At 46.0% G+C, this 15,303-nt stretch overlaps 1 protein-coding gene across 1 annotated transcript in view; it reads left to right on the forward strand.

The window, feature by feature from the left end:
* Window positions 1–14,897, forward strand: part of zbtb16b (zinc finger and BTB domain containing 16b) — a gene marked incomplete at its 3' end in the record, with an annotated part of 38,234 nt that extends 23,337 nt beyond the window's left edge. The window contains exons 4-6 of the mRNA XM_080007086.1: window positions 9,309–9,479; window positions 12,632–12,799; window positions 14,668–14,897. Coding sequence (XP_079863212.1) covers window positions 9,309–9,479; window positions 12,632–12,799; window positions 14,668–14,897 — 569 coding nt within the window. The remainder of the gene's footprint in view (window positions 1–9,308; window positions 9,480–12,631; window positions 12,800–14,667) is intronic.
* Between the last annotated feature and the right edge of the window lie 406 nt (window positions 14,898–15,303).

Here is a 15,303-nt window from a genome sequence, read left to right on the forward strand (position 1 = left end):
GGTGTTGTCGGGTGATGCGTGGGGCCTGCGTTGCCACGAGGCGTGTATAAACAGCGAGCAAAATGAATTCCCTCCCGGCAGATTAACGCCTGTCAGTGCTGCGCAGCTGCAGCGCCTCTGAGGGGAGGACGTCCCTCCGTCCCCGGGACCCCTCACACCCGCCATCTCTTTAGCCATTTGGATATTTGGATATGTCAGGGGTGAACGGCCGCCGGTCGCCGACGGTTTGTGGAAATCGGAGGCGCTTATGGGGAAGGGCGGGACGGGGGGGCCGGGGGGGCGGACCTCCGGCACCGGACGCCAGGACTCAGAGGAAAACATCATGTGCTGCTGTTTACTCCCGTCACGGTCTCCTCTGACCTACTTGTCAGCGCCCAAAATAAAGGAATGGATCTGTCTCCCCAAATGCCGTTGGTACGACACAAAGCTGTTGTTTCATAACAGCCAGAGACGTCTCACGAAACAAGCGCTGGCTTTTCTTTTTTTTTTTTTTTTTTTTTTCCTCCCAATTTTTTGATTCGTCATTCTTGTTTAAGGGGGGTTTTTGTTTCTCGGGAAAACCCGAAACCAAACCCAAACCCCCAGCCCCCCCCCCCCCCCCGGGGGAGACTGTGGCTAATCTATTGTACGGAGTAGAAATGGACGTAGATAGTTGCGTAGATAACGCCGCGTTCTGGCACCCTGCGGTTGGAGTAAGAGGCTGCTTTCTGTGCTGGCTGCAGCTCACATTGTAGTGGGTAATTTTAGCAACTTAACTGGCTGTCCTACCTTGAACTAAACAGTCGTCCAACCCTGCCTAACCTTTCACCCTTTCCCAATGGGAACCCCGACAAACCACAACCCGCTTACCAAACCCGAGCTGACATGGTAGGAGGCTTCGCGAGGGTCATTTTAGGAGCTTAACTGAATGTCCTACCTTGAATTAAACAGCCGTAGAACCCTCACCCTAACCCTGGCTCCCATTGTTGGAGGCTTCACTGGGGTCATTTCAAGAACTTAACTGAATGTTCTAGCTTGAACAGTCGAAAAACCCTAACGCTAACCCAAGCCCTAGCTACCATTGTTGGAGGCTTCACTAGGGTCATTTTTGGAACTTAACTTATTATCTTAGATTGCATTAAATAGTCGTAGAACCCTAACCCTAACCCCAGCTCCCATTGTTGGAGGCTTCACTAGGGTCATTTTAGGAACTTAGGAACGCGAGGAATGGATTGCGGCTGCTAATTGCACCATCAAATGCGCATCAATTGCACCCCCTATCTGCGCCATCCCAGCGTCCGATTCACTAAAGATGCAGTATTGCTCTCATGATATGACAGCCAGACACGGCCATAAAGTTTTTCTGCCGAGTGCAATTTGCCCTTTGTTTTGCGTATGATCGCAATGATCATATGATGATCAATGATGATGTGGCAAAGTAAATAATCCATGCGTCGGGGGAGGAGCGTGACACAGGACACACATTTTTTTTTGTTTGGTTCAATTAGGAAATGTAGTTAAAATAAAAACACACTGTTTTTATTTGTTTTATTTGGAGAATTTGGGGAAAAGGGCACATGCAGCAGAGCATAAACATGTAATGGAGAGAATAAAATATGTGTCTTCAAGCCACAAGCTACTGTCTGAAGCATAAACAACAAACGCTAAATTCACGAACTAACCCAACCACATTATTAATAAAGAAACAGACTCCAAATGCGAATGAAATGAAAACGAAATTGTTGAAAACGAAAGCAAATATTCACTTAATTCAGTTCCGGGCGCCGCCCAGGGCCTCCGGGTCAGGGTTGGGGTGACTTTGAAGCCTGTGCAGCCTTCCCTAAGGTAGGCCGTGAAAAACACAAGCTGCCTACGTCATCTAACCCTTGCCCCCCAGCTCGACCCGAGCCCACCTTTTCAGGGGCTTCACCAGGCTCATTTTCGGAACTTCAAAGTGTCTCCAGCTCCATGACAGTGCTGGAATCCAGCCGTTTTAAAAGCACATCCATTGGTTCGGGTCATTATTATGAACCCAGCGGCACCTTTCAGTTTTGTTTTTTTTTTACTATCTGCTATCTGGTTCCACCCCGCGTACAAGACCCAGGGATGCCGTCACGTGTGCAGTATTTATTTCGATGCGTGATGGGAAAATATACCCAAAATCGAGAATCAGTGCTGATGTGGAGCTGAGCATGTGACCTGGATGGAGCGCTCCGTGGATTGGTGGTTAAACACGAGGAACGTATCTCTTGTTGCATTAATTATTGAGTTAGTTGTTCTTCTCCCGGGTAGATTAGCCGTCTGCCGATGAGTGCCTGGGGGCATTTAAGGTATTGTACCCTGTGTGTGTGTGTGTGTGTGCGTGTGTGCACGTGTGCTGCGTGTACTGTGTGTGCTGTGTGTACTGTTTGTGTGTAGTTGCGGCACAGCTACAGGGGGAGTTGCCTCTGAATAAACATATAGTGAATTCACCGAGGTCATTCCAGGTCTGGTACATTAGGCTGCTCCTCCTCCGTGATGGCGGATCTTTAACTGGGTCAAATGTGCAACCTGGCAGACGGGTTTTGAAAAAAAAAAAACAACGAAAAAAACAAACAAAAATCAGAAAAAAAAGAAAAAACCTGAAACACGAGAATAAACTGTGCCACAGGACACGGTTTCACGTGGCCTGGGAAGTGGATTCATTCCGAATTCTGCGTGCATAGTTTTGAGCCATGACGCAACGGTACCAAGTGTCAGATCCGGAGTCAGCTCCTCTGGCTCTTTTGAGGCTGAAATGTGCTTTTGATCTTTTGGTTGGAAACCTAGATCAGACTGATTTACATCAACGTTTTTGAGGGTGCTATTTAAACATGTGATCGCAACTTGATAGCTTGGAGTTATAGGCGATGTCCATAACCCAGTGCAACTACTTTAATCTCGTGAAGTAGGTGAGGAAAGCTGTATTTCCATAGCACTTTTGAAAACACACTGTTAACAAGCCGTCAGGCAGCGTAAAAAGGAAGTGGAGTGATGAAAGTGAAGAGAATTGAGAGACACACAGTTCATAAAAAAACCTGATAAAAAAGGCGATGAAGTCAATGAAAGTCGGAAAAATAAAAATATAATTTATAATAATGTATATATATTATATATATTATATATATATGAAAAAATGCATGTGTGTGTATACAGTATATTTATATGAAAAAATGTGTATGTGCATACAGTATATATATATATATTTATATATATTAATAATAATAAATAAAATGCAGAGAAAAATGTTCATAAAAATAGTTTCAAAACAGACAAATTGAAACAAAGATAAAGATAATAAACGTCACAACAAGGCGAGCCCAATCTGATTGACTGAGTAGTCAAAATATATTTTTTTTTATTGTAAAGGAACTTTAAATCAGACGTCGTCCTGTGTTTTCTTTTTTTTGTGTGTGTGTGTTTTTTTTTGTCTTTTGATAAGTTCAATTATCCACCAAGTTTCTCGGCTTTAAAGAGGCGTAATGGACGTCCAGGTCCGATGCTAAAGCCCCGGACACGACGTGAATAAATAACTGGACATGTGAGCGCAGCAGCGTTGACGTCTCTTGTTGGACTTTACTCTCAGGATCTCAGGGTGGGAAAACTTTTGTTCGGCCGCTGAAAGGAAACAGGCTGCGCTCATTTGTGAATGAAGGGATTAGCCGCAGCACTTCACCCCCAGAAGGACCATGATCCTCTCTGGTTGCCTAGACACATGATGGAGGGGGTTGTGTCTCTATGGTGCTGCTGGTGGTGGTGGTGGTGGTGGTGGTGGTGGTGGTGGTGGTGGTGCTGTGGGAGCCACCTCAGTGCTGCTATGGGGGAAAAAAAGTACAATTTTTTTAACTTATAAAACCTTTCAAAACCAATAATTTGAGAGAAATCATTCACTGAGGACTGATATTGACTCCTTCTTTGAAAGAATATAATGATTGTGATCCTTCAAAGTCTTAAGTTGTTGACCCAAATCTGAAATGAGTATAGTATAATAATATAATTTACCTATTTTATTACATTTTGATAAAAATGTAATTATAATATAATATATGATATATTTTTAATAAGTAATACATTTTTATTAATCAATCAAGTTGCATGTCGTGCGGGAAAGGTGCTGTGCAACAGCACAAGTCAGGGAATGAATAAGAACATGGAGATTAAAATATTATCATTATAATGAAGTTAAATAGGGTAATTTTTTGTAACATATATACACGTAGATGGTAGTGGTACTAGTAGTGGTGTATATTAGTAGTGGTGGTAGTAGTAGTAGAAATAGCAGTACCTGAAGTATTAGTAGAGTAATAGTAAATGTAGTAGTGGTACTGTTGTTGTTGTAGTAGTAGTAGTAGTAGTAGTAGTAGTAGTAGTAGTAATAATAGTAGTGGTACTGTAGTATTAAAAGTGGCAGTAGTAGTAAAAGTAATAGAAGTAGTAATAATGGTGGTAGTAGTAGTAGTAGTGGTACTGTAGAACTAGTAGTAGTAGTAATAGTAGTGGTTGTACTGTTGTAGTAGTAGTTCTAGTAGTAGTAATGGTAGAAGTTGTATTGTATTAGTAGTAGTTCTAGTAGTAGTAGTAGTAGTAGTAAAATTAATAGAAGTGGTAATAATGGTGGTAGTAGTAGTAGTAGTAGTAGTAGTAGTAATAGTAGTAGTGGTACTGTAGTAGTAGTTCTAGTAGTATTAGTGTAGTAATGGTATTTGTAGTAGTAGTAATGGTAGTAGTAGTAGTGGTACGGTAGTAGTAGTAATAGTAGTAGTTATAGTAGTAGTAGTAATAGTAGTAATAGTAGTAGTGGTACAGTAGTAGTAGTAGTAGTAGTAGTAGAATAAGTAATAGTAGTAGTGGTACAGTAGAAGTAGTACTAGTAGTAGTGGTAATGGTAGTAGCAGTGGTTCTAGTAGTAGTAATAGTAGTTGTATTAGTAGTAGCAGTAGTGGTACTGTAGTAGTAGTAGTAGTAGTAGTAGTAGTAGTTCTAGCAGTTGTAGTAGTAGTAGTAATAGTAGTAATAGTAGTAGTGATACAGTAGTAGTAGTTCTAGTAGTAGTAGTAGTAATGGTAGAAGCAGTAGTTCTAGAAGTGGTAGTAATTGTAGTAGTGGCACAGTAGTAGTAGTTCTAGTAGTAGAAGTAATGTTAGTAGCAGTATTTCTAGTAGTAGTAATAGTAGTAATGGTAGTAGTAATAGTAGTTGTGGTACAGTAGAAGCAGTTCTAGTAATAATAGTAGTAGTAGTAGTAGTAGTGGTAATGGTAGTAGCAGTGGTTCTAGTAGTAGTAATAGTAGTTGTATTAGTAGTAGCAGTAGTGGTACTGTAGTAGTAGTAGTAGTAGTAGTAGTAGTAGTTCTAGCAGTTGCAGTAGTAGTAGTAATAGTAGTAATAGTAGTAGTGATACAGTAGTAGTAGTTCTAGTAGTAGTAGTAGTAATGGTAGAAGCAGTAGTTCTAGAAGTGGTAGTAATTGTAGTAGTGGCACAGTAGTAGTAGTTCTAGTAGTAGAAGTAATGTTAGTAGCAGTATTTCTAGTAGTAGTAATAGTAGTAATGGTAGTAGTAATAGTAGTTGTGGTACAGTAGAAGCAGTTCTAGTAATAATAGTAGTAGTAGTAGTAGTAGTAGTAATGGTAGTAGCAGTAGTTGTAGTCATAGTAGTTGTTGTATTAGTAGTAATAACGTGTTCTGTTAATATAAAGCAATTTGAATTGCATTGTATGAATTTCATGTATGAAAGATGCTGTACAAATAAAATATATTATTATTATTATTATTATTATTATTATTATTATTATCATTTTGAAGTCTATGGGGAAAGTTCATGAAAACAGATGATAGTTCCCACAAAAAAAGCGAAAATACCTCAAATACCTCACCTCCCCCTCCTGAAGCCCCATCAGCGCCGCAGCCATTGAGCAACACCATTGATTACAGGCTATTTAACCCATTGAGGGCCAAGGGTCAGCGGGTCAGCCCGGACCCTTAAGAGCCAAATCCCAGGGCCCATTGTGTGGCTGAGGGTGAGAAAGCAGGGGGCAGAGACTCAGAGCCGACTCCGGGAGAAAGGCCCTCCTGCGTTCCCCCACCGAGGAGCCGCTCCCCCTAAAAACAAAACAACACAAAAAAACAGAAACTCAAAAAACACAACACCAGCAAAATCCCCTTTTTGTTTGGTTTGTTTGAAGAGTTAACGGCGCTCAGTGGAGCGGGCGGTGATCGGCCTCGCCGTCACCGCGGACGCCCTGCCCGGAGGTTTTTGTTTTTCGTTTTTCGTTTTTGTTGTGTGTTGATGACGCGCGCTTGTTGTTTTCATTTGTCGTTTTGCTTTTTTACCGTTTGTATTCCTTTTTTTTTTTCGTTTGTTCGAGTGTGCACCGTCGTTTTTTCGTACTCACCAATGCCGCGCGGCTGTCAAGCGTTGTTTAAAAAAAAAAAAAAGAAGAAGAAGAAGAAGAAAAAAGGCCGAGATAGAATATTCAATTATGTCCTTTTACTGTGACTTCACATTTCAGTGGGTTTTTTTTTTGTTGTTTTTTTTTTCTTACAGCAGGACGAGAGTGCATCAGTGAGTGTTTACAAGAGCACAAAAGGCTTTACTTCCTTGGAGGGGGAAAAAATAAATAAAAATAAAATAGGACGAAAAAGCTGTTTTATTTAAAGGCCTATTTTTAGGGAAGCAATATGCGGGCTCCCCCGCTGTTATAATATCTCACGGTTTAAATTCTCTTTGTGGATCGGGATGATTAAAGAACAATCTGCAGGGAGGGAGATCACCTCTTATTCCCACACTAACTTGGTTTTGGGTTTTTTTTTTTCTGGAGGGCTCCATGCGGGTCGGAAGCGGGAAGTGCGCCCTCCGGTGGCCGCGGGAGAAAATGACATTTTCCTCAAACGGCGAATCGGGATTGAACACTTGGATCAATTGGATCAAAAGCTTTTATTACTTTTTTTAAAAAATTTATTTTATTTTTATTTTTTTTTTAAACCAGATGTGGACCGTGTGGTTCCCTGGTGAGGTTTTCGGACATTTATTTCAAGATAGAATGCAGACTTGCACCGCTCAAGAGAGAGAAAAAAAAAACCCCAAAAAAACAATCAAAAAGAAAAAAATAAAATAAAATAAACAGCAGCGGCAACAAAAAGCTGAAGCCGGTCAAAGGAATGCAGGGTCGTCGAGGCTGGTCAGGGGAAGGCGGGCGGGGGAGCTTCACGGAGGCGTCGGAGGAGGACCGTCCTTTGTCTCCCGCTAAAATATTGTGATCTGCGGGTGAGAAAGGGAGCGTGGTCATTAGACGGCGGTGTAAAGAGAGCGGCTCATTGGAGTTGCATGAGTAACCTATGACTAATGGGGCCGGTCAATGAGAGCCCCGAACCTCATTGTGCGCCCCTTTTGTGCGCCGAGCCGCCGGCCAAAGCCCCCGAAACAGGTGCACTTCATTCCATCGGATCTCCTCTGTGCCGCATTGTTCCCGAGCCAGGAATGTCTTTCATCCAACCCCCCCCCCCCCCCCCCCCCCCAACCCCAACCTTCCCTGTTAATCATTACAGATGATCAACTCTATCTGTGCCACCGCGGGGATAATGATAATGAAGAAAAACCAAAAACAGAGGAAAAAAAATTTGGACGTTCAAAGAAAAAAAAATAAAAAAGAAAAATTCTGAAGAAACCTTTTTTTTTTTTTCCCCCGCTTTTGTTGCGTTTGTTTCCGACCAAAATAAAAAAAAAAAAAAAAAAAAACAACTAGAAACCCTAACTCGTGGCCTAGGACCAACCCCCCCCCCTCCGCCCCCAACCAATTCGCGGTTTGGAACGAACGCATGGTTTGGAATTAGCGGCGAAAAATTAGAATTTAGCGGCTTTTGTTTCTACTTTTGCTTGTCTGTTAACTTGATTGAACCTCACGCCGGCGTCTGATGCTCTGCCTTCTTAGTATGAGTGTGCTGCCTCCCCCTTCCCTGCACTAATTCCAATTTAATTGCCAGTTGCCTCAAGGCACTTCAATAACAGTAACAAATGATTTGATTTAGTGGACCTCATCAGACTGCATTTTAAATGCGACACAGCAACCCCACTTGAATTCCAATGAAGTGCTGGCACGGCCTCGTGTTTACTAATGATCCTCGGCTGGAGATGTCTGATTGAATCCGCGGCGGGAGCGATGGGACCTGCTCGCATTGTAAATGATCCGCACACAGCCAAATAAGCACCTTATAATCTCACATTAGGGCTCCGTTCTTATCGGCCGCGCGCCGTCGGTCGGGCCGTCCCGGGCGTATGAAATGAGTACGGCGGCACGTGCGTGCGGACGGGGGGGGGGGGGGGGCCGGGGCGAGGGCGACGGCGAGGGCGAGGGCGCGGGCGGAGGAGTGTTGTCCACGTCCCGCGGATCGGGTCTTAGCGGCGCGACAGACGATGGATCTCCGACGCAGACGCCGCGCCATCTGTATTCCACTCCACGCCCCGTGCAACAGGAAGGCAGCCCCAAAGTGATGCCAGGTCACACACAGGATTAAACTGGATTGTGTGCGTGTGCGTGTGCGTGCGTGTGCGTTTGTGTGTGCGTGCGTGCGTTTGTGTGTGCGTGTGTGTGTGTGTGTGCGTGCGCTCTCGTGTGTCTTTTTTTCTCTTTTCTTCCTGCGGTCCTGCCTTTAATGGCTTGATATCACTGCTTAACATTCTGCACGGAGCGCAGGGTGTAGGCATCGTTTAGGGAGAGAGAGAGAGAGAGAGAGAGAGAGAGAGAGAGAGAGAGAGAGAGAGAGAGAGAGAGAAAGGAGGAGGAGGACTGACTCCTGGTGGGCTAAGAGGAAAATAATTACACATCCAACACACCGGAAAGACGCCATTGATTGTGTGATTGGCATGCTGTGGCATTGTGCGTGTCTGTGTGTGTGTGTGTGTGTGTGTGTGTGTGCGTGCGTGCGTGCGTGCGTGCGTCAGTGTGTGTTGGAAATTCTTGAAGGAAAACACTGACTTTCAGGGTTTAAAATAGAGCGCGGAGCCCGGTTGAAAGTGCCGCGGGGGCTTCTTTGGAGAGTTAGTTTTTAGTTTTAGGTGGAGCGGCGCTCGCTCGCTCTTTGAAAGAAGCTTTTTTTTTCTCTCTCTCTCTCTCTCTCAGAGGACTTGCTCACGAAAAGTTGAAGTGACCCAGTTTCCTCACTTAAGGCCCTGTGTGTGTGTGTGTGTGTGTGTGTGTGTGTGTGTGTGTGTGTGTGTGTGTGTGTGTGTGTGTGTGTGTGTGTTTGTGTGCGTGCGTGCGTGCCTGCGTGCCCGTGCGTGCGTGCCCGTGCGTGTTGTGTTGTGGCTCCTCCAGGGACCGACATGGCGGTGTTCTGCCTGCTGTGTGCAAAGCGCTTCCAGACCCAGAAGGCCTTGCAGCAGCACATGGAGGTCCACGCCGGCATGCACTCCTACATCTGCAGCCACTGCGAGCGGCCCTTCCCCAGCCACACCACGCTGAAGAGACACCTCAGGTCACACACCGGTAAGACGCCGTCCTCTTCGTCTTCGTCGTCAGCCGCATCACGGCGTCCACGGGCCCGCGGGTCACACACGGGCTCACACCGTGATCGGAATCGGAATCGGGAGCGGTTTATTCTGCACAAGTACATTTTCATATCGGCCTACAAGGAATGTGTCGTGGTGGAGGATTGGCGGAAAAAGAAATGCTCAACAGTCTGGAAAAGTAAATACAAATTAAAATTTTAATTTAAAATTTAAATATATTAAACAAATATATATATAAAATACAATTAAATACAGTAAAACAATAATTTAAAATTCATTTTCTGTATTTCTGTAAATAGCCAAGTATACAGAAATATATATATATATATCAAATATATAGAAATATAGACAATATAAGCAGTGTGATTCTATGCACAGGATAAATTACCGGCATTGGCATAATTTATGAGGGAGTCTACGGTGTCATAACAGTGTCATTTCAACATATTGCACGGTCAATATGCGTATGACCAATAAACCCCAAAGTTGCGTTCACAGGCTGCCAATCCGTCCTTTTTAAGTCCCCAGCCGCCGATTTCCATGCATCTCCTCCACCAGATGACTCACCTCTGCGATGACAGCACTGTACGGTTATGGCCGGTGCATATTTTGGGCAATTTCATCCCGTTTATACCCGAGGTTCTTAGACAGCCTGTGGGGCTTCAGCAAATTCACGGCTGTCAGTTCCGCTGCGGTTCAGCCCCGGAATGAGAGGAAAACCCAAATAAATATTGAAGAAGCAGCAAATGGAAATGACTTGTCTTGTGTGCGTTCGCTCTGCTGAGGGTGAGTCTTAGTTGCCCCGGGAGATGGAGAGATATTTACTCAAAAAGATGTCCCCCTTTTCTTCCCTTTACCTTAAATAACACTCCCGACTGTCAGGACGGCTTGATGTCTAGACGGGAGGAATACATAATAGATGTGAAGAGACAGAAGTGAGGGGAAGGGGAGGGGAGTTTTGGCCACGGCTGCGTGTCTTGTTTGTATGCCATTCTGCTTTGGTAAGTAACATTTTGGAAATGTCATCTGCTCTGCAGCGGGGCTGGCTGGGGATCGGGGGGCGGGGGATGGAGGGATGGAGCGCTCCATAATGAAGGAAGCGGTGCATCCTGCGACTGGGCTGTTGCTGTGGACACTGAGATAATGAGGCACACGGGTCATTGGAGATGAGTCAAAACCCTGAGAAATGGAGGAGCTGCAGCGCGGCGAGCTGAGCGGCAGGCGGACGCCTGCAAGACTCTTATTAGCTGTTAGCTGTTAGCGGAGGGACGGGCGGAGGGACGGGCGGACGGAGGGACGGACGGAGGGAGTGAGAGCGGGAGGGAGGGACGGACAGATGTTGGGAGGGATGGAGTGATGGAAGGATAGAGGGATAGATGGGTGGATGGCAGGGGGGAGGGAGGGATCGAAGGATAGAGGGAGGGATGGAGTGATGAGGGATGGAAGGATAGAGGGATGGATGGAGGGAGGGAGGGCGAGCGTCTGAACGTCACAACATCGGCGGCGTCTGACAGGACGTGGCTCTGGGACGCACGGCCACAGAGCGACGATGCCGTCGGACTTTTATGCCGATTCATGAAAACTGGGAACAGCGGCCAAACCCCAAAATCACCTTCACCATCCTCCCATCTCCTTCCATCCCTCCATCCTTCCATCCCTCCATCCTCCCATCTCCATCCATCTCCTTACATTCTTCCATCTTCTTCCACGTCCTTCCATCCCTCCATCTCTTACCATCCGCCCATCTCCTGCCATCTCTTCCATCTTCTTCCATCCTCCCATCTCCTTCCATCTTCTTCCATCCTCCCATCTCCTTCCATCTTCTTCCATCCTCCCATCTCCTGCCATCTTCTTGCATCTCCTTCCATCTTCTTCCATCCCTCCATCTCCTACTATCCTTCCATCCTCCCATCCCCCTCCATCCTCCCATCTCCTTCCATCCTCCCATCCCCCTCCATCCTCCCATCTCCCTCCATCCTTCCATCTCCCTCCATCCTTCCATTTCCTTCCATCCTTCCACTGGCTTCCCATCTCTGCTCGGATCCAAGAGTCCGGTTCTCTACAACAAGACCATACATCGAACCTCTCCTCCACTGGTCAGGTTCCTCTGATCGGGTTCCAAAGTCCTCCACCACCTGGTAGGGTTCCATACTCCTCCACCCACTAGTTGGGTTCCAGAGTCCTTCACCCATTGGTCGGATTCCAGACTCCTCCACCCACTGATCAGGTTCAACTGGTCGGGTTCCACAGTCCTCCACCCACTGGTCAGATTCCAGACTCCCACCCACTGGTCAGGTTCCAGACTCCTCCACCCACTGATCAGATTCCACTGGTCGGGTCCCAAACTCCTTCACCAGCTGCTCGGATTCCATACTCCTCCACCCACTGGTCGGGTTTCAAACTCCTCCACCCACTGGTCATCTTCCAGACTCCTCAACCCACTAGTTTGGTACCAGAGTCCTCCACCTGCTGGTCGGGTTCCAGAGTCACTGGCCTCGCTGCATCTTACTGGTCATCTTGCAGACGCCTCAACCCACTGGTCGAGTACCAGACTCCTCAACCCAAGTGCAAGTGCACAGCGAGCGCGGGAGGACTTCCTGAACGAGCCGCGATGATGAGTCGAGAAGGGTCGGCTCGGCCCTGGAATGTGAATAGAATCCTCACAAGGATCATTTCATTCTGCCGAAATGATTTATTTTGGTGGAATGCAGAGAGCGAGTCAGTCAAATCTAATAGGAATTGTGCCAAATGCGCCTCCCGCCTGTAATTCCTTGGGCTTTTATTTAATCCTTAGCAATTACTTTCAGCGTGCGAAAGATTCACTCGCTCGTCCACTCTTTTTGTCGGAGTGACTCCCGACTCCTGAGTCATTTCAAATATTTGCTCGCGACAAACAAATCGTTTGCAAGTCTTGCATCGCTAACTATCAGCGGGCCATGATGTCAAGCACAGCTCGACAGGTTTGTGATGTTTTTGGTGGTTAACAGGACAGTGGTGTGGCGCCGTGGGATTTATTTCAGTGTTAAAAAAAAAAAAAAAAAAGGAAACACTGTGCCATGTGATGTCATATAATATATATATATATACATAATATAATGCTTTTTTGTTTCTTTTTGGCTGCCTTTCCAGGCGACCACCCGTTTGAGTGTGAGTTCTGCGGCAGCTGCTTCCGTGACGACGGGACGCTGCGCGGCCACAAGCGCATCCACACCGGGGAGAAGCCGTACGAGTGCAACGGCTGCGGGAAGAGGTTCAGCCTCAAGCACCAGCTGGAGACGCACTACCGCGTCCACACAGGTCAGGGCAACAGCAGCAACCGGTCCCAAAATTCTGACCCCAGCCCGAGTGGACTGATTGGAACCGACCATTTCTCAAACCCGGAGCCCTTATATTCTAGAACCAGCCTCGGGCATGTCCAGTGACGCCAGACCCAGACCCGAGTCGGGTATTCTGGGGTATTTTTCTGGATCCGAACAGACCCCGTAATTAAAATAGCTTATGCTTTTTTTTTTTTTTCCCCCGCCATTATTTCAAGGCCATTTTTATCACCAAAAAAAAATATATATATAATATAATGAAATATAACAGGACCGACCCAATGCTTTTCAGAGGGCAGAGGGACCCGGACCAGAGTTGGGTATTTTTCGGGATCTGATCAAACCTCATAATTCCAAGTTCTCCTAAATTCCTGTTTTTCCCGCTAATTTTCAACAACAGCAAAAAATGACAAGGGCCCCCTTTTTCCAGAACCGACCCAACGCATATCCAAGGGCGGAGAGACCCGGACCTGGGTCGTGTATTTCATGGTATCTTCCGGATCCGAACAAACCCCAAAATTAAAATTGCTCTTAAATTGCTGTTTTTCCCGCCAACAACCACAAAAAAAATACCCGGACCAGTTTTTTCTCCCGAGATGCTGTCTGTCTGAGGGGAGGGACCTGGATCCGAGTCGGGTATTTTGGGGTATTTTCTGGATCCGAACAGAACAATTAATGTTTGTTTTCCTCCCGTGTAATCTGACTGAGATAATCATGGAGCCTGTAGCCTGGCGGCCGTTCCCTTCCTCTCGGATCCACTCTGATATTAACACATAATGACATAATAGATTGTGACCTGAACCAAACCCGAGTGGCCTCAATAAAAATGTGGATCCGAACCCAAACCCCTGCTTTGGGTCCCGGGTCAGAGGCCGAGGGTAGTCCGTTTCGAGGTAGACCCGCGAAGACTTCTACGGCAGAGTGCTTGGGTTTGATCAATAGATGAATGGTTCTCAACATGGGGTCGGGGATCCCCAGGGCGGTCGTTCAAGAGGTTGCAGGTGGTCCCCAGAAAAATTATAGACCCGTGAAGACCTCTACAGCAGAGTGCTTGGGTTTGTTCAATGGATTAATGGTTCCCAACATGGGGTCCCGGGACGCCCAGGGGGTACTTCAAGAGGTTCGAGGGGGTCCCCGGCAAAATTATGGACCTGTAAAGACCTTTACAAACGAGTGCTCGGGTTTTGCTAAATCAATTGTTCTCAACGTGGGGTCCATGGACCCCCGCGGACTCCTATAAGAGGTTCGAGGGGGTTCCCATGCCGCAACATGGTTAACAGTTAACCCTCACCAATTATTTTTGTTTAGTCGTTAGCACTCTAAGAGTGCACTGTAAAAACGAAGGCACTTTGAGTTAAAACAAAGTGTTGCTAAATCCCACATCATCCAGTGTATATAACTCAAAGAGTGGAGTTGTTCATGTGGAATTAGTCAACTTAAGGTAAAATCGGACGTTTTTGGGCAAAATCTAAGGAAATGATTTGTGCAGCCAAAAATTCAAAGGTTTAGTGAATATTTCTCCCATTTTATATACCATTTAAAGGCAGTGTCCTTTTTTTTACAATAATGACTACAATTCTGTACAATAATGACTGTTTTGATCACATTTTCACTGTTATCTCTGTAGCTATAGTATAGACAGATATGGAAGTTTGGACTAAATCATGTATTGCAATAAAAATCCTCTCAGCTTGGGGTCCCCAGAGACAAAATCATATCAAATCGGAGTCCATGGCCTAACGCGAATCAAACTGAGGCTCCTTGATATGAGAGACATGACGTGATCTTGACAGCAATGTTTTCATTTCCCCCCCCCCTTTTTTCGTCTCTATTGTCTAATTCTTCCAGGCGAGAAGCCGTTCGAGTGCAAGCTGTGTCGCCAGCGCTCCAGGGACTACTCGGCCATGATCAAGCACCTGCGCACGCACAACGGCGCGTCCCCGTACCAGTGCACCATCTGCCAGGACTTCTGCCCCAGCCTGGCGGCCATGCAGAAGCACATCAAGGGCCACAAGCCAGAGGACGTGCCCCCGGACTGGAGGATCGAAAAGACTTACCTGTACATCTGCTACGTCTGAGCAGGACTCGGACTCACACACACTCAACACACACACGCACACACACACACACACACACACACACACACACACACACACACACACACGCACGCACGAAAGAGATAGATCAGTGTTTCCCAACCTCCCGACTTTTTTTTTTACAATGGAATAATCCCACGGCGACAACACTATCCTGTTAACCACTAACAATGTCACAAAACGCCGCAAACCCATAGAACTCTGCTAATTACTATGACCTACCAATAGTTAGTGATGCACGACTTGCAAACGATGCGTTCGTAGTGAACGCATCGTTCACCCCGGCAAAAGAGTGGACGAGCGAGTCGACTCACAAGCTGAAAATAATTACCGAGGACGAAGTAAAAGTCTGAGACTTAAACAGGTCAAGGCGTTTGACGAAATTCCT

This window comes from Zeus faber, assembly GCF_960531495.2.
Source record: "Zeus faber genome assembly, chromosome: 9".
Classification (NCBI taxonomy): domain Eukaryota; kingdom Metazoa; phylum Chordata; class Actinopteri; order Zeiformes; family Zeidae; genus Zeus; species Zeus faber.